The sequence below is a fragment of the Garra rufa genome, chromosome 17 (assembly GCF_049309525.1).
Source record: "Garra rufa chromosome 17, GarRuf1.0, whole genome shotgun sequence".
NCBI lineage: Eukaryota > Metazoa > Chordata > Actinopteri > Cypriniformes > Cyprinidae > Garra > Garra rufa.
The window spans coordinates 29,148,361-29,168,198 of NC_133377.1; the positions used below are offsets into that span (position 1 = coordinate 29,148,361).

Sequence of the window (19,838 nt, forward strand, 5' to 3'; positions counted from 1 at the left end):
AAAAGTTTACATACACCTTGCAGAATTTGCAAAATAAGAGGGATCATAAAAATATTTTTTTTTTCTTAATTTATTCCTGACCTGTAGAAGATATTTCACATAAAAGAGGTTTACATATAGTCCACAAGAGAAAATAATAGTTGAATTAATAAAAATGACCCTGTTCAAAAGTTTACATGCACTTGATTCTTAATACTGTGTTGTTACCTGAATGATACACAGCAGTATTTTTTTGTTTAGAGACAGTTGTTTATGAGTTCCTTGTTTGTCCTGAGCAGTTAAACTGCCTGCTGTTCTTCAGAAAAATCCTTCAGGCCTCACAATTTCTTTGGTTTTTCAACATTTTAGTGTATTTGAACCCTTTCCAACAATGCCTGTATGATTTTGAGATCCATCTTTTCAGACTGAGGACAACTGAGGGACTCATATGCAACTATTACAGAAGTTTCAAACGCTTCAGAAGTTAAAATGATGCATTAAGACCCGGGGGTGTAAACTTTTGAAAGGAATGAGGATGTGTATATTTTTCTTTTTTTTTTTTTTTTTTTCATTTAGTACTGCCCTTCATAAGCAATCGCCGACACAGTAAAAAGTGAAATATTGTGAAATTTAAAATAACTGTTTTACTATTTTAATACATTACTCTATTACTATAGTCTTCAGTGTCGCATGATCCTTTGGAAATCATTCTAATATGCTGATTTGGTGCCCAAGAAACACATTTTTATTATTATGGGTGCTTAAATCAGTTGTGTTGCTTAATATTTTCGCTCAATCCTTTTATAAAGAAACTACTTTGATTATGTGTTTTAGTTTAAATGTGTTACGATTCGTTTCTCTCCTTGCCAATACCTGTTGGAGGTGTCTCTGCATCTGGTGTGTGTAACTCCTGTGTGGTCTCTGTAGAGGCATCATTCCTGTTACAGTCCTAAAACATACGTAATATTGGAGAGTGGAGGGTGTTTCAGATCTTACGTGAACATTAAGTGTATAATTAGTAAAGTCTAAAAGCTTCATTGTTGAATTTTTGTGAATTTACACCTGGCAAAGCCAAAATTTCAGTTACTCACCCCCTGCTGCGTCTCCTGTTGCTGGGTCAGTTTGGTGACTTGTCTTCGCAAACGTTGGCACTCTCTGTATTTCTCTTTGTAGTGCTCTGCAGCCATATTGAGACGCAGCTTTAGTTCTTCAACCTCCTTTTGTAGCTCCACCTCCAGATCTGAAACCACACCCACTCCACCTCTGCCCTGAAATTTAAAGAAATAAAATAAGAGAATGAGAGTTATCTCACAGTTCACACATGTGTTCATACTGTTATTAACAGATCTTCAATATCAAATAAACATTGTGGTTACCACTTCCTGTGATGCCTGGATTCTCATCCTGTCCAGCTGATTCTGAGCATGTCTGCATTCTTCCTGGGCTTCAGCTAAAAGGACTCGTAGGTCTTCTGCCTCTTGACGGGCACGGTACAGCTCAGCCATGGTGCGATCTCGCCCGCCGGAGGCATCGCGTAACTCAGAACCCAACATGGCGGCCTTTTGCCGCATGGCCTGAAGCTGCTCTTCAGCTTTACGCAACTGCTCTTTCAGACCCTGGAGATGTGCACAATGCATTAGAAAGAGTAAGTAGATATGATTTATGCCTCTAATACTTACCAAGGCTGCATTTACAGTATCTCAGAAAAGTGAGTACACCCCTCACATTTCAGCAACAATTTTAGTATATCTTCTCAAGGGACAATACTATAGAAATGAAACTTGGATATATTTTAGAATGGTCAATGTGCAGCTTGTATAGCAGTATAGATTTACTGTCCTCTGAAAATAACTCAACATACAGCCATTATTGTCAAAATGGCTGGCAACTAAAATGAGTACACCCTCAGTGATAACAGCAGTATGTTGTTTAACCATGCAAAGCCACATGTCCTATTCATCATGTTTAAGTTTTTGTCTGCTTGACGGGACCATACAAAGTTGTGTATCTTGTATTAGAACAGTTAAACTTAGGTGCTTTAAGTACAATTCTCTCATACTGACCTCTGGATGTTCAAAATGGCACCTCATGGCAAAGAACTCTCTAAGGATTTGAGAATTAGAATTGTTGCTCTCCACAAAGAAACCGAGTTACACTACAGTGGTCAGGGTCTGCAGAGGTTTTCCAGGATGGGTTCCTTTCGGAACAGGCCTTGCAAGAGTCGATCAATGAAGTTGAATACTCGTTCTGTGTGTCAGGTGCAGAACCTGGCTTCGAAAAACAGATGCATGAGTGCTGCCAGCATTGCTTTAAAGATTGCAGAAGTAGAAGGTCAGCTTGTCAGTGCTCAGACCATACGCCGCACACTGCAACAAGTCAGTTTGCATAGGCGTCATCCCAGAAGGAAGCCTTATCTGAAGCTGGCTCACAAGAAAGCCTGCAAACAGTTTGCTGAAGACAACCTGTCCAAAGGTGGAGAAGCACCATGTGTCTAACGTCCAGCAGCTCCGTGATGTGATTATAGAGGAGTGGAAGAGGATCCCAGCAACAACCTGTGCAGCTCTGGTCAATTCCATGCCCAGGATGATTAAGGCAATGCCAGATAACAATGGTGCTAACACAATATATTAACACTTTGGACAAGTTAACTTAGGGTGTACTAATTTTTGTTGCCAGCTATTTTGACAATAATAACTGTATGTTGGGTAATTGTCAGAGGACAATAAATCTATACTGCTATATAAGCTGCACATTGACTACTCTAAAATATATCCAAGTTTCATTTCTATAGTATTGTCCCTTGAGAAGATATACTAAAATGGTTGCTGAAATGTGAGGGGTGTACTCACTTTTGTGACATACTGTATTTGATCAAAAAATGTGATAATTTATTTGATCAAATCCTAAAAATTATTTGAAAATGCTGATTCAGTGCGCAAATTTTATGCAAGCTCATTTATTAAAAATGTTTTTTTTTTACTATTATCAATGTTGAAAACAGTTGTGCTGCTTAATACTTTTGTGAAAATCAGATTTTTTAAGGAATAGAAAGACCAACATATTGTGGCGGGAGGGGCAAACGACAGACACAGTGGGTGTGGCGTCAGGCCTCGGAGAGGCTTTTATTAAACAGAAAATAAGGGAAAGTGAGTCCATAAAGTAAAACAGTGTCCAAAAATAAAAGGGGAGTCTGGTGTCCTCGGGTGCTGGGGCAGCGTGACGGAACGGTAGTGTTCAGAGGGGAAGGGTCCAGGAGAGGGGCGGAGTCCGGCGGCCGCGGGCGCTTTCCATACTAGCGCCGGGGTGCTAGGGCGGCGGCATCTCCGGCAGGCTCATCCCTCTCGAGCTGTCCGGCGCTGGGGCGGCGGCTTCTGGCGGCCTCAACCGGACCGCGGGTCCGGCGGCTCTCCAAACTCTTGTGGCGCGGGATTCCCTCTTCACCCCCTCCTGGACCCGCGAGGACACCAGCGTGCATGCACGGGGGAAAGAGACCGGTCTCCCGAGGAGAGGCGCGCTCGGGATTTAAACAGCGGCGGTGATGAGGCTTCATTTACATCAGGTGTCCCCATCACACGCCGCCAGCCCGAGCCGATTACACGCCCCTCCTCTCCCCTACACACCCACTCCCGTCGGGAGCCTGGAGAAGGGCGGCGAATACGGGACGGGGTGGTGATGAAAATTAGGGGGGCGGGCAGACGCCTCGCCACATTCCCCCCCCCAAGCGACATCCCCGTCCTAAGGTCGCCGCCCACGCAGGAGTGCTACCTTCCTCATCCAGGCTCCAGCGGTCGGAGTGGGCGGGGATTCCTCTCCAAGGCAACGCTCCCTCTCGCCGCGTACCGGAACAGGGACAGAAAAACCGGTATTAGTCGACAGCCTCAACCAACCGCAGGATAAGTGACTAACTGAAACATCACTTACCCTTCTTGCGGCTGGGAGGCCGTCTCCGTAGTTCTCCGTCCCCGTCCGGGTCTTCACGAGCTTTGGCGAGCGAGAGGGGATGACGTCATCAGGTGTTGCCCACTGCGCTGTCTAAGCCCCGCCTTGCCCGCATTCTCCACCACTGTGGCGGGAGGGGCAAACGACAGACACAGTGGGTGTGGCGTCAGGCCTCGGAGAGGCTTTTATTAAACAGAAAATAAGGGAAAGTGAGTCCATAAAGTAAAACAGTGTCCAAAAATAAAAGGGGAGTCTGGTGTCCTCGGGTGCTGGGGCAGCGTGACGGAACGGTAGTGTTCAGAGGGGAAGGGTCCAGGAGAGGGGCGGAGTCCGGCGGCCGCGGGCGCTTTCCATACTAGCGCCGGGGTGCTAGGGCGGCGGCATCTCCGGCAGGCTCATCCCTCTCGAGCTGTCCGGCGCTGGGGCGGCGGCTTCTGGCGGCCTCAACCGGACCGCGGGTCCGGCGGCTCTCCAAACTCTTGTGGCGCGGGATTCCCTCTTCACCCCCTCCTGGACCCGCGAGGACACCAGCGTGCATGCACGGGGGAAAGAGACCGGTCTCCCGAGGAGAGGCGCGCTCGGGATTTAAACAGCGGCGGTGATGAGGCTTCATTTACATCAGGTGTCCCCATCACACGCCGCCAGCCCGAGCCGATTACACGCCCCTCCTCTCCCCTACACACCCACTCCCGTCGGGAGCCTGGAGAAGGGCGGCGAATACGGGACGGGGTGGTGATGAAAATTAGGGGGGCGGGCAGACGCCTCGCCACAATATATTTGAAATACGTCATTTGTAACACAAATGTTGCGATTTTTGATCAATTTAGTGCATCTATGCAGCATAGTTTTAATTATTATTTTTCAAAAATCTAACTTATCCCAAACATTTAAATGGTAGTGTTTCATGGTTTTCACAAAAACATTAAGCAGCAAAAACTGTTTTCAACATTAATAATAATAAAAAAAATATTTCTTGAGCAGCAAATCAGCATACAAAAATGTTTTTTGAAGGATTGTGTGACACTAAAGACTGGAGTAATGGCTGCCTAAAATTCAGCTTTGCCATCACAGAAATAAACTGCATTTTAAAATATATTAAAATAGAAAACAGTTTTAAATTGTAATAATATTTCTCAATATTTCTGTTTTTCCCTGTATTTTTAGCCTCTGGTCAGCATAAGATTCGTTTTTCGAAAACATTAAAAATCTTAAATAAATGACTATTACGGCATCAGTGGGGTGTGTGTCTCTCTCTGTGCGTAGTCTGTGCAGTTCCTCCTGATACTGTGCGATGGTGACCTCCCTGTTCAGCTCCACCGCCTTCAGCATCTGCAGCTCTGCACTGAGTTTAGTGTTTTCCAGCTCCGCGCTGCGCACGTGAGACTGAAAGCGTGCACACACAATGTGGATCAATGCACATCTCGCAACAGATCATACATATGATTACACTTCATGTAGAACCCGTAGATACTACTCACACTTACTTTGTAAAGCTCCTTCTCGTCTCTTTCATTCTTCAGCTGTGTTTGTAGACTGTCCCTCTCTGAAATTACCTTTTGCAGCCTGTCTCTTAAACTGGACAACAAAAAAAGGAATAAACAGCAAATTGTTATCCTGAGAGTGGAATAAAATATAGATAAGATCTACACTAGCAGTCAAAAGTTTTTGAACAGTAAGAATTTTTTAGTTTTTTAAACTTTAAAGTCTCTTCTGCTTACCAAGTCGGTATTTATTTGATTCATTTGATCCAGGACGCCTTTAAGTTGAATTTTATATGAATATATTTTAAAGTGTTTTTTATTTGGGGGGGGGGGGGGGGGTTATAGAAATTAATACTTTTATTTAACAAGGATGCTTTAAATTGATCAAAAGTAATGCTGAAGACATTTACAATGTTAAAAATGATTTCTATTTCAGGTAAATGCTGTTCTTCTGAACTTTCTATTTCTATTCATCAAAGAAACCTGAAAGCTGTTTCTTTAACATAATAATAATAAATGTTTTGAGCAGAAAATCAGAATATTAGAATGATTTCTGAAGAATCATGTGACTAGAGTAATGAGGCTAAAAATTCAGCTTTAAAATCACAGCAATAAATTACATTTTAAAATATATTCAAATAGAAAACAGTTATTTTAAATAGTTCTTTTTTCTGTACTTTGGATCAAATAAATTGAATTAAAATAAACACACAATAAAAGCATTTAAACCTACTTGTCTCATACCCCACTTTAAAAATGTAAATAATATAAATATATTCATGTCAGGTAATGTGTGTATAGGCCTTACCAGTCCAGTTCGGTCTCTTTAAGAACAGCTTTTTGCGTGATTTCTAGCAGGTCCTGTTCAAGTTGTCTCACTCTGGCTTGAGCCTCCTCCTTCTCCTCACGCAGGCCTTTCTGCAGCTCCTGCAATTGGACAGCAAATGCTATCAATCACACCTTCCGGCCAATCAAAATACTCCAAGCATTTTATCCAAAGACAAAAATCTGTCAAAAGCGATCCAACCAATTATTTAAAAAGGAATTGAAATGTTATATATATATTTTAGATTTTACAAATATTATAAACAATATCTTCTAACAAATAGCATAAAGGTCTTTAAAAATACAGAAATAATTTAAATTTTATATATATATATATATATATATATATATATATATATATATAAAATTTATAAATGATTAGAAATTTATTGGGTTTGTAATCCGTGGAGAATGACAAAGACTTCATAGATCCTATTGATAATGTAGTAGTTTACAGGAAACTTAACTCAAAGAGAAAATAATTTTCAGAAATGAAGGTATTAGTCTGATTAAGCCTACCTCCCTAAAAAAAAAAAAAAAAAAAAAAAAAAAATCAAACAGTCCATTCCTAAAGTGAATTTCCCCATAACATGATGGCAGCAGGAAAAGAGGGGGCTTCAATTTCACTTTTGTTTCGGGGGCTCATATTTAACAGTCGTCATCAGTAAATCACAGTAACATCTGGTTCTGAAAGCACGCATACACGCCTTGTCCTCCGGCTAATCTGGTGACTCGTGGTGTTTTACGGCCGATGATGTTTCGGAATTGCAGCACAGGCAAATAAAATGTGAGGTCGTAAAATTAGCAGCCACAAAATATATACTTATGTTCTCACGATAAAGAGGAAGTCTATTTTCATATGTAAGTTCTGACAGTTTAACAGACGCATGCACACTTATGGCATATGAAAGGCTTCGTGTGACTGGGGTGTGAGAGAGAATTATAAAAGTGTTAATGTTTTATTTGTGGTGTTCTTTGTCCTTTGTGACACTCATAATTCACACTTACAGACTTCAATAGGGTCTCCAGAACGAAAACACTAGGGGGCGCTGGAAGACCAGCAAACCAACTGAATCACATCCTGCTGTTTTCTGGGCCCTTTTAGAGTTTAATGTGCTTGCTGTGCAGTCAAACTTCAACACCACATCAGAGCCAATGGAATTTGCCGACTTTTTTGTTGTTGTTGCATATTCTATGCTGATGTTGAGGGAAAATCTAATTTTGTGGAAAAGATTTAACATCGTAAAATGTGGTAGATACATGAAATTATCTGACCATATTTAATCAATAATTAAAGGTTACTGATGGTATTTAAACGGTTTTAGTTATTTGCTTGATTTATGCCATCTAGGGCTATTTCTGTGGCAAGAAAAGTTGCCAAAACCAGTTAAAATAGGTAAATGAATAACCGTTTAAAACAGAAATGTATTACACTGCCATTACACTGGTACACCACCATTCAAATGTTTGAGATAAATAAAAAATATAAAGAAGTAAATAGTTTTATTCTCTAAGGATGCTTTAAATTGTTAAAATAAATTATAATAATTTAAAATGTTTTCAACATTGATAACAAAAAGCTAATCAGCATATTAGAATTATTTCTGAAGGATCATGTGACAATGAAGACTGGAGTAATGCTGCTAAAAATTTAGCTTTGACAGCAGTAAAAGTCGAGGAGGCAGAAGCCATAGAAGAAGTCAAAGAAGTAGAACTTTTGAAGAAAAAGTCTAAGAAGCAGAAGGCATAAAAGAAGTTGAAGGGAGTCGAAGAGGCAGAAGCCATAGAAGAAGCAGAAGTTGAAGAAAAAGTCGAAGAGGCAGAAGAAATAGAACTTAAAGAATTAGTAGAAAAAGAAGTAGTAGAAGTTGAAATAAAATTCAAAGAGGCACAAGCCATAGAAGAAATCAAAGAAAAGGTTGATGAGGCAGAAGCCATAGAAGTCGAAAGTCAAAGAAGTAAAAGTCGGGGGGAAAAAAAACAGTCGAAGAGGCAGAAGTCACAGAAGTAGAAGACGAAGTAAAGGTCAAAGAGGCAGAACATATAAAAGAAGTGGAAGAAAAAATTGAAGAGGCAGATGTCGAAGAAAAAGACAAAGAAGTACAAGTAAAAGAAAAAATCCAAGAAGCTGAAGCCATAGAAAAATCCGAAGAGGCAGATGCCATAGAAGAAGTCGAAGAAAAAGTTGAAGAAAAAGATTGAAAAAAAGTCAAAGTAGTAATGTAAAAAATTCAAAGTAGTAATGTAAAATTACATTTTAAAATATATTTAAATAGAAAATTGTACACAATATAACTGTTTTCACTGTATTTTTGATCATTTTTAAGCGTATATACAGTAGCTTTACAGTAGCTCACATCAAAGTACCATGGTATTACCAAATGATACCTGTACCATGATCGTCACATATCACACACCCTCTCTTCAAACTCCGCCCTCCAATGACACATCAGCCAATCGAATGTCTGCAAACGCCTTAGACGTGAAATGATTAACAAGACTGTTTCTGATAAGTAATAATTAAAAACCCTGCCCATTTCAGACTATATTTGTCTTTTCACAGAGCACGAGGCTGTCACAAAGACAAATGTGATTTCTCAGGACGCCTTTAAGTTAAATGTATCAGGTAGTAGTCAAATTATATTTCGAATACACTCTTAAAAAAATGCAGTGATCCCACAGAAGAACCATTTTTGGTTCTCCAAAGAACCTTTTAGTGAACAGTTCTTAAATTAACAATTTTGAAGAACATTTTAAAAATCTAAAGTCTTTTTCGACTATAACCATTCTGAATTTGAAAGATTCCATAGATATTCAAGGTTCCTCATGGAACCATCACAAGTAGACAAAACTGAAGACGAAAAAGAGTGAGAAAGAAAGCGGGAGAGAGAGAAAAATCGCGTGACTGGCTGCTGTTGTCTCAGTGACTGGGAAGGTCTCCTCCTTTCTGTTGAGTGGTTTTGGTGGACATTAACTCTTGGCTGCGTGCTCAGGTTTGACGTCACGTCTACCCTCTGTGGTCGACATGGCACCGGCATGATAACAGATGCCCGAGTAAACTTTTTTCTGTCTCACTCTCTTTCTTTCTCTGTTTCTCAAACTCCCATTTCTTTCACTCTTAAGTAAATCATCCTCAGCACAGTCAGAATTAGCTATGGATAAATCACATGACTTTATGGGGAAGGTCAGTAATGCACACAGAGACACACACACAGCCATTATCTGATAAGATAAAGTGCTCTGTGGGAGTAAGTTCACCGTCAGCCAAACAGAAAAGGGTTTTACACTTGGAGACAGAAAGTCTTAAAGCACCAATGTGCACATACACACTCAGGAGAGCGCTTTGATGTGCAGATAACTTGAACTTGTGATCTCTGGTGTGTGTTGCATACTGCTAAAACACTGTGTGTGTGTGTGTGTGTGTGTGTGTGTGTGTGTGTGTGTGTGTGTGTGTGTGTGTGTGTGTGTGTGTGTGTGTGTGTGTGTGTGTGTGTGTGTGTGTGTGTGTGTGTGTGTGTGTGTGTGTGCGCAGGCCATCTTTCCTGCTTCGTTGGTTGGTCACTTTTATGTGCGAGTGTGTGTTTAGTACCTGGTTGTGTTGTCTCTCCTGTAGCTGATCTCTCTCCTGTGTGAGGAGGCGTAGTGCTTTCTGCAGTTCTTTGCACTCCTGTTGAACTTCCTCTACACGCTGCTGCTCACACACACATATATACAGATAATAAGCCAAAAAAATAAGACACAGGCTTTGTTTCAAAACCTAGAGAGACACCTTGCTTCCTTTGCAGCAACTGCCTTCTAAGACAGCATCTTACCATAATGGATGCTCATAAGTGACTGATTTGGAAGGCTTTAGAAAGGAAGCAATTTTAAGCATGTATAATTTATAATTATTTATCTCTTTCCTTTTCTCTTTATTTTTTCCCTGGGGTTGTCACAATACATAAACACAAATAATATACTGTATGTAACCCTGGACCACAAAACCAGTCATAAGGGTAAAATTTTTAACATTGAGATTTATACATCAAGCTGAATAAATAAGCTTTCCATTTTTTTGTTAGGATAGGACAATATTTGGCTGAGATACAACTATTTGAAAATCTGGAATCTGAGGGTGCAAAAAAATCTAAATATTGAGAAAATCGCCTTTAAAGTTGTCCAAATTAAGTTTTTAGGAATACATATTACTAATCAGAAATTAAGTTTGGATATATTTACGGTAGAAAAGTTACAAAATATCTTCATGGAACATGATCTTTACTTAATATTCTAATGATTTTTGGCATAAAAGAAAAATCTATCATTTTGACCCATACAATGTTTTTTTGGCTATTGCTACAAATACACCTGTGCTACTTACGACTGGTCACATCTCCAATTCTGCTTTATAATTCGGCTAAAACCAGTTAGTTTAAAAGACAGCATGATTTAGTTACCTACATTTTGCATTAGGAAAGCACCTGTGATGCTTTAAAATACTGCATCTGTACGCATCTCACTATGTTTTGGAACAAAGCTAGGTTTTATGCACTTGTGTGTATGATTTGCATACCTCAAGTAGTCCGGTTTTTGTCGTCACAACCAGTATGTCTGAGTTTCCATCATCTTCTACTGTCAGTAGCTCCTCCCCTGTGGGTGTGGCCGGGCGGAACTGGAACGGTGTGCTCGCACCTCTGATTTCACCCGTGTGTGTGACGTAGCAGAACTGATAAAACTCACCGTCACTACGAGGAACATAGTATCCTAGGAAACAGCATGTAGAGTATTTGATTACAGGTTTCGTCTTTATGAGATGTATTCTATTATATGACCTACAATAAAAACATCATCTGTGGAAAACAGCAAAAGCAAAATACCCAAACAAAAACAAAACAAGACAAGCATGCATATTGCTAGCATATTGACTGTTATTTAGTACTTATTAGGCACATATTAAAGGAGTAGTTCACTTCCAGAACAAACATTTACAGATAATGTACTCACTTCTTAGTCAGTCGAGATGTTCATGTCTTTCTTTCTTCAGTCGTAAAGAAATGTTTTGTTAAGGGAAAACATTTCAGGATTTCTCTCCATTTAATGGACTTCTATTTTCAAATCGTCCTACATCGCTGTTTTACCTTTTTTTGTAAAGGGCGTTTAATCTTCTGCGCATGTTCACTTTGTAAACACTGGGTCGGTACTTCTGCATGATGTAGGACGATTTTGAAGTTGGAGGAGAGAATGAGACATACCCTAACTGTCTTAAACCGGAATACACAGAGTTCATGTAGAGCTAGACAAGACGAGCATTTGAGGTTCAAAAGTATATAAATTGTAATTTTTTTTAGAAAATAACCAATCGTTTCGCTAGGTAAGACCCTTCTTCCTTGACTGGGATCATTTAGAGCCCTGCAATTAAACTGCATTTTGGAAGTTCAAACTCGGGGGAACCGTAGAAGTCCACTATATGGAGAGAAATCCAGAAATGTTTTCCTCAAAAAAAAAAAACAATTTCTTTACGACTGAAGAAAGAAAGACATGAACATCTTGGATGTTTTGTTTTTGTTCTGGAAGTGAACTACTCCTTTAAATGCCTTATTCTGCATACCCATATTCTTCTTCCCTGAACTTAACAACTACCTTACTAACTATTCATTTAATTATTGAGGGAAAACTCTTAATAGTTAATAGTGTATGTGTTCTCTATTCTAAAGGGTTACCAACAAACCAAAACAAAAAACCATCAAGGTGTTAGATCGCTGTCCCCATGCCTAGACAATTAAGATCCAGCCCCGGACGCCAGATCCCATCAGAAAATATCAGTTTGTCCAGTAACAGAACCACTCGTCAACAGAGCAGTCTAATAACCAAACCCTGTTAACAGGAGGTCTTGTCTGGTACCCAAAATACCCAAAACACTATTAACAGTCTTCTGTCAGCCAAGAAGTACGCCAAAATGTTATTCCATCCTGACGATTACCAAAATGTTGACTGAGGAAAAAGTATTAAAAGTGAAGAGCAGAAGCAGGAGACGAAGTTATGATGGTAAAAAGGAGCAGAGTTTATTGAATAGTCTTAGTTGCGTATGTCTCAATGCTCAGACTTCGTCTGAAGAACACAGATCCAACAAGTATTGTTATACCAAACTGTTTCAAAACAGCATCCCATTAACCTTGAGGTTCATAAACATTCCCTCATATCTCTTATTATGAGGACAAACAGGCCATGAAACCACACAGTCATAAGACTAAACAACAATGGAAAAAAATATATAAAAACAATAATAATATAACATAATATAAATGACTATAATGATTAATGAATCAATGAAATGATATATAAATGACTATAATGATTATTATAAATGATTGTGATAAAATGCAATAATTAAATGATTAAATGATAAATGATAATAAATGAATGAAGAATAAATGAAGAATATGAAAAAGAAAGTAAAACACAACACAAATGTATGGTTGCTCTCTTGAAGCAACACACACACAGTTTGCATTTGAGGATCCTCAGATCCTTCAAAGGATTCATTTTCCATGAAGTTCAGAAATCCAAAATTGTGACTCTTTAATTTTTTACTTACACTACTAGTCAAAAGTTTTTGAACAGTAAGATTTTTAGTATTTTTAAAGACGTTTCTTCTGCTCACCAAGCCTGCATTTATTAAATCCAAAGTATAGGGAAAACAGTAACATTTTGGAAGAGTTTTACTATTTAAAATGACTTCTTTCTATTTTAATGTTTTTTAAATTGTAATTTATTTCCTGTGATCAATGCTAAATTTTCAGCATCATTACAATGTCACATGATACTTCAGAAATCATTCTAATATGCTGATTTGATGTTCAAGGAAAATGTATTATTATTATTATCAAAATTTAAAACAGTTGAGTAGAAATTAGAAATAGCAAGGATGTTTTAAATTGATCAAAACTGGTGATAAAAAGACATTTATAATGTTACAAAAGATTTTGTATTTTAGATAAATGCTGTTCTATTTACTATTTATCTAGAGTTATACTCTGCTGTCTTAACATAATAATAATAATAAATGTTTTTTAAGCAGCAAATCAGAATGTTAGAATGATTTCTGAAGGATCATGTGACTGGAGTAATGATGCTAAAATCCAGCTTTGAAATCAGGAATAAATTAAATTAAAATATATTCAAATAGAAAACAGTTTTTTTTTTTGCTGTACTTTGGATCAAATAAATGCAGGCTTGGTGAGCAGAAAATACTTATTTAAAAAACATTAAAAATCTTACAGTTCCAAAACTTTTGACTGGTAGTGTAAATAACAATAATAACAACTCTGCTCTTTTTCTGCAAAAAAATCAATCCAATCAAAAAAATTTATTTGGTTTTACTGTGCAAAAAGCTAAAAAAAGAGAAAATAATAACTTTAATAATAAGAACTACTTTCAGAGTCCAATTAAATTACTGTGGATAAAAGCAAGTTTAACCATCCAATCAATTCCTGACAAATTAAATAATGTTCCACCCTGCACTTTTCTCCTACGTAAGTAGCCAGAAGTAAAATGGGTTGCATAGGGCAATGCATGTTGACATGTGTGTCTGTGTGTGTTTATACCCTGAAAGATGATGGTTCGGTGAACAGTGGATCCCTCAGTGTAGTTTTCAGGCATGGGAGACCAGAGGAACGTGTAGTAGTCTCTCGCACTGCTCCAGCCAACCTAACACACACACAAAGAGCAAACAAGAAGTGAGTCAGAACTGAAACTTCTGTGACCAGACCAATGAAAGTCTTTGAAAACAGTTACAGTAAAACATATAAAACACAGTTTAGTTCATTTTGACCATAACAATACAAGCGAAACTATATAAACACAGAAACTACATAAAAAAGTTTAAGGAACACCCAGTCAAAACAGATGGAACGAGAGTGAGAAAAAAAAGACATTATTTAGTATCAATACAATAAACCTGAGGGAACTCTAAAGTTTTAATACTTTGTCTCATATCGATTTCACAGGTTATAAATATCGCAATATGCTCAAGGAGGAATGGAAACACTTAGCCCCCATTCTGAACTTCTTAGCCAGCTGCGGAGAGGGGGGCACAGCGTGTGTGTGCAGTGTTGGAAAAGGAGGCGTAATGGAAAAAAAAGGACCAGGAAATAGGTGAAAATTTTACACTTGCTTCAAAGGCGGCTAAAAATTGTGTGGTTGCTCTGAAAAGTGTGCATGTGAATTTCATCATTTCTGCCTTTGAAGCGAGTGTAAAATTTTCACCTCCATAACCACCCATATTTGTGTGTGCTCACAAATGAGCGATTGTATGGTTTTATGCAGTTTTAAACGAAATATGACGGAAACGAAGTACAGAATGTAATCCACCATCATAAACATGTCACATACGGTTACATCTTACAGTTACGAACAAGACACACACACACACACACACACACACACACACACACACACACACACACACACACACACACACACACACACACACACACACACACACACACACACACACACACACACACACACACACACTCTCTCTCTCTCTCTCAGCAATTTGTCATTGTGATTTTTCACAGCTCTACCTGACATTTACTTTGATTACAATATATCACATCTGTAATCTCTTTTTTAACGGAAAGTATTCTGCTTTCATCTGGAGCGCAGTCATCTGTAAAGAAATCACCTATTAATTACAGAGAAGAGAAGAAAAGAGAAGAGCAAGAGGAAAGAGAAAGAGAAAAGGCATCCAAGTGTGTTTCAAACAAGCCATGCTTGTACATACAGGACCGATAAATGATAAATTAAATAATAAGAGGGCTGACGTAACTATAAATCAGGTGCATAAGAACATGGTTGGCATGTCCGCGACAACTTAATTATACAGTGCTTGTCTGAGTGTGTGTGTGTGTGTGTGTGTGTGTGTGTGTGTCTGTGCACAAACCTACTGTATGTGTATGCATGATTACATAGCATTTTTTAGTATTGCTTAAAGGTAGCCTGTTTTAACATGCCTCAACATACTCCTTGATAAAGAGTACTGTGTTTGTTCACTTTAACTTATAAAGCTGAATTTTTCTTTTTTTTTTTTGCATTTATATTGCATATACAAATTAAAAAGCTACAACTAAATTTACAAATGAAAAAAATATTTCTATAAAAAAGTATTTATATATAACAAATAACATTCTATAAATATAAATTTCATTTAAAACTGAAATTTTGGATGTTAAATAAAAATGGGACATTGCAAGTACAAATATAAAAGCTGCAGCTACATATTTGTAAACTTAAAAGATCAAATACAATTATTTGTATATAGCATTTAATGAAATATTAAATAATTTAACAGAAATTTTGCACATTGCAAGTGCAAATTAAAAAGCTGAAACTAAATTTGTGTAGGACTTTACAAATAAAAAGATCAATTACAATTATTTATATATAATTAAATTTAATATGAAAATATCAATTTAATTAAAAACTGAATTTTGCCCATTTAATATAAATAGGTTCGAATTAAATTCAAGTTCAAATTAAAAAGCTGCAGCTAAATATTTGTACTAATAAAAATATAAAATACAATTAGTTATATGTAATTAATACCATTTAACTGAAATATTAAATAAAATAATAAAATCTTTAAAATTATTTAAAAATTAAATTTAGCACATTAAATCAGAAAATTGAACGAGTCCTATGAGAAATAGGACTTTAAAAATAAAAAAAAGAATAATAAAGTACAATTATTAAAATATAATGAACAAAATTTAATATAAAAATTAAAATTAAGCTTTTCCATTTTAAATAAAAAAGGTTAAAAAAAGAATAATACATAAATGTGTGTGTGTGTGTATATATATATGGGTCAAAGATGAAAAAGGGTTTAAGCATAAAAACAAATTGTTGCTGTTTTTCTGTTTAATTTAATTGCATTTTAGTTTTTTGTGTTTCTAAGCAAAAAATTTATATCATACATTTTTTCCTAATTTACAGAAAAGACCCACTAAAATGTCATTCATTGTAACAATCTTGTCAAGCATATTTACAACAGAAATCATATTTTTACATATTAAAGGGTGAATTACTTTGATCCAAAATACTAATTAGTTGTAATTCTACATTTTTTAATTTTCCACTATCCTAGGTTTTGCCCATTTTTTACTCATTTAAAACACAATAGAATTTAATATGCTCCCTTATTCTTTTATAAATTTTAATATGTACAAGTCAGAATAAGCAGGCTGTTTGAATTTTCACATAAATATTGTGTTGCACTGAATGACAAAGTAACATTATTTCAACCAAATTCTGACATTATATTCTCCAAAAACGTATTTGAAACCTTAAAAGTAGACACTTTACTTACATTTAATGTGCTTTCTGTGGACATATAATCACTTTTGTAAATTTCTTTTGATGTGGACATCTTAATGTCTTTGACCTATACATATATATGTATATATAAATCCTATTTTAGCAGAGTAAAAAAAGTCATTTCTAAACTATTATGCAACTCACTGCTGTCTGGAAGGAGCTGTGCTTTCTCAAAACCACCAGAGGGAGCCTGTGGTTCACTAAGTGTTAGTGCCTAAGGAATAATTCTCACATTACTTCATTGCTAATTTAAATATGAGTCCATAAATACATCCATCAGTTTATAATGAACTACCATATAAATCTGACTACTAATATCCAGTTATGCATTACACATAGCAGCTAATATCTGTTATAACACTACAACAAGGCTGAAAGGAAAACATACTAAAGCAAAAGCTAAAGGAAGGATTCATTTGTCATGGGAAACGCCCACAGCATCCAGCTCAACAGCACATGCAATCAAACACACTCACACTCATACCGCAACTCTATTCCCCGTAAACTAACCATCAAAACAAGAGAGATATTGAGTGGATTAACCATCTCTTTTTTCCAATCCACATTTTCCCCTGCAACCCACCACTCTAAATGCTGTCTGGAAAGATCTGGTTGATTTGAAGTGCCTTTTATACCAGTCATAAACTGTCATTGTATCTTAACAAGATGTAAAGTTTCCGTGCACTCATTTCCTCTTGATTACATTTCGAGATGAAAGAAGAGTGAGTGAAAAGAAAGTGAGATTCAATTAGATGGATATAATCTTCTTACAAAAAGCATTTCTGTGTATGAAAACCTGGATATTTACTGAAATACACCATGTGTATTGTGTACTAACCTTAAAGATGCCAACCCAGTCTTTGGGATGTGGGGTGATGAAGGGGGTGAGTGTGTAATGACATTCAAGCGCTGCCTGCGGGAGGAAGCTTTTCCCAACATTCTGGAAGATGACATGGGCGAAGTTGGATGTCTCCATGACAACACTTCCTCCTCCGCCAGCAGATGCTGCCATATTACAGGCTGACGACATCCTAAGTGCTCAAGAAAAGCCTGTGATTGGTCTACCTGAAACAAGAAATAATGAAAGTTACAAAGAAATAATGAGATTTAGCTGACACTTTTTGTCTTACATAACTAATGGTTAACGCTCAGTCGGACGGTTTTATTTTGGAGAATAACCCCCAATAGTTTATTATTATTCTGGGTTATTGCTCAGTTGATTATTTATACAAAGGACCCCGTTCTAAAGTTTACATACACTTGATTCATAATTTTGTGTTGTTACCTGAATGATCCACAGCTGTGTTTTTTTTTTTTTTTGTTTAGTGATAGTTGTTCATGAGTCCCTTGTTTGTCCTGAACAGTTAAACTGCCTGCTGTTCTTCAGAAAAATCCTTCAAGTCCCACAAATTCTTTGGTTTTTCAGCATTTTTGTGTATTTGAACCCTTTCAACAATGACTGTATGACTTTGAGATCCATCTTTTCACACTAAGGACAACTGAGGGACTCATATACAACTATTACAGAAACACTCACTGACACTTCAGAGAGAAACACAATGCATTAAGAGCCAGGTGTGTAAACTTTTGAACAAAATGAAGATATATATACATTTTTCTTATTTTGCCTAAATGTAATATTTTTTTCATTTAGTAATGCTCTTCAGTAGCTACAGAAGATACTTACATGTTTCCCAGAAGGAAAAATAAGTAAAATTTACCCTGATCTTCAAATTCAAAAAAATTTCACCCCCTGCGTGTTGAAAAAAAATGCTGAAAACCCAAAGAATCTGCGGGACCTGAAGGATTTTTCTGAACAACAGCGGGCAATTTAACTGTTCAGGTAAAACTTGGGACTCATGAACAACTATCGCTTAACAAAAAACCCACATAGATCATTCAGGTAAAAACACAGTATTAAAAATCAAGTTTATGTAAACTTTTGAACAGGGCCATTTTTATAAATTCAACTATTATTTTCTCTTGTGGACTATATGTAAACATCTTTTATGTGAAATATCTTATTCAGGTTAGTACTAAATAAAAATAACAAGCATTTTGTATGATCCCTCTCAGTTTGGTAAAAAAAAAATACATTTTGCAGATTCTGCAAGGTGTATGTAAATGTTTAACTTCAAATGTATGTAGAAAACATTTGTTTTACAGAATTAAAGGTCAATTATACAATGTGGCCCTGGAATTATTTAGAAATTCAGAATCATGTATTCTAAATTCTTACATAACACCTGATTTATTGTAATTCCTAAGATGATCTCAAAAGTTTATATTTTTAATATTTAATCAACAAATGTTTTACTTTGACGTGACATAGCCAAAAACAAAAGGGTTTTATTGAAATGATTGCATAATGGTGTTTAAGCAGCATTTAATTCGCAATAAAATTTCAGCCTATATACTGTAGATGCTTAAAGATTTCTGAGCTGACATACATTTGCTTTAAGCCCATGTGCAGCTGCATGAAGAAGACCTGCCCTATTTCAGGCCGGATGGGGCGATGCCGAGTAGGCCTGTATGCATGGCACTGCTGATGGTGCTGTCATCCCTGTTCAGGCCTTTAACGTCAATGACAGCTCGATTCAATACAGCAAATTACATATTTTCGCCCTGAACTTACTAAATGGTGGTTTGAAACATAACATTCCTTTTCTAATCATGGTAAAACATGTTTGCTTAAACCGAAAGCGACTTTCTAAATATATTTCACTTGCACCATGTCGCAAACTAACAAGTCACTGCGGAATTTAAAGGTAGTTACAAGTATACTACATCATGTAGCTAGCAATTTTCTATAATTTATTTGTTATACGACGTAAATTATTGGCGGTGGCCTTAAAGGATGAGCTGATGAGTTTTATTAATTCCACTGCAATCCCACCCCTACATACATCGAGATGGACCGCATGCAATTCCAACATATATTGCCAAGACAAGCAGTTATATATATTATAGTCGTCTCTCAGTACGTGCGTTATACCTGTAATCCATGTTTACTTGAAGATCTGTAACTCTTGTTGTTTAGACTGCTACATAACGCAGATGGAGAGCGTCTCTGTCATGTAGCTGAACCGGGTGTCAACATGTTTTGAGAATCTAGAAACGTCATCCTACTTCCGGTCGCTTGCGGCCCGTGATTGGTTTATTTACACATGTCACCGAGATCCGTGATTTACCATTGGTTAGTGAATAACCCCAACAAAACAGAGATGGGAGGTCTGATTCTTTCTAGAGAATCGGTTC

General features: G+C 37.0%; 1 protein-coding gene across 2 annotated transcripts in view; it reads right to left on the bottom strand.

The window, feature by feature from the left end:
* The window catches only part of tax1bp1a (Tax1 (human T-cell leukemia virus type I) binding protein 1a), a 32,514-nt gene extending 12,843 nt beyond the window's left edge, over positions 1–19,671 (bottom strand). Inside the window, exons 1-11 of one of the 2 annotated variants that reach the window (XM_073821257.1) lie at positions 19,576–19,671; positions 17,419–17,645; positions 13,808–13,910; positions 10,777–10,967; positions 9,814–9,915; positions 6,208–6,326; positions 5,403–5,493; positions 5,146–5,301; positions 1,356–1,595; positions 1,071–1,247; positions 853–928 (exon numbers count right to left, since the gene is read on the bottom strand). In XM_073821257.1, the coding sequence (XP_073677358.1) occupies positions 853–928; positions 1,071–1,247; positions 1,356–1,595; positions 5,146–5,301; positions 5,403–5,493; positions 6,208–6,326; positions 9,814–9,915; positions 10,777–10,967; positions 13,808–13,910; positions 17,419–17,610 (1,447 nt within the window). In that variant the 5' untranslated portion in view covers positions 17,611–17,645; positions 19,576–19,671. Of the gene's footprint in view, positions 1–852; positions 929–1,070; positions 1,248–1,355; positions 1,596–5,145; positions 5,302–5,396; positions 5,494–6,207; positions 6,327–9,813; positions 9,916–10,776; positions 10,968–13,807; positions 13,911–17,418; positions 17,646–19,575 lie in introns of both variants that reach the window. The other variant, XM_073821256.1, reaches the window with a different exon arrangement.
* Between the last annotated feature and the right edge of the window lie 167 nt (positions 19,672–19,838).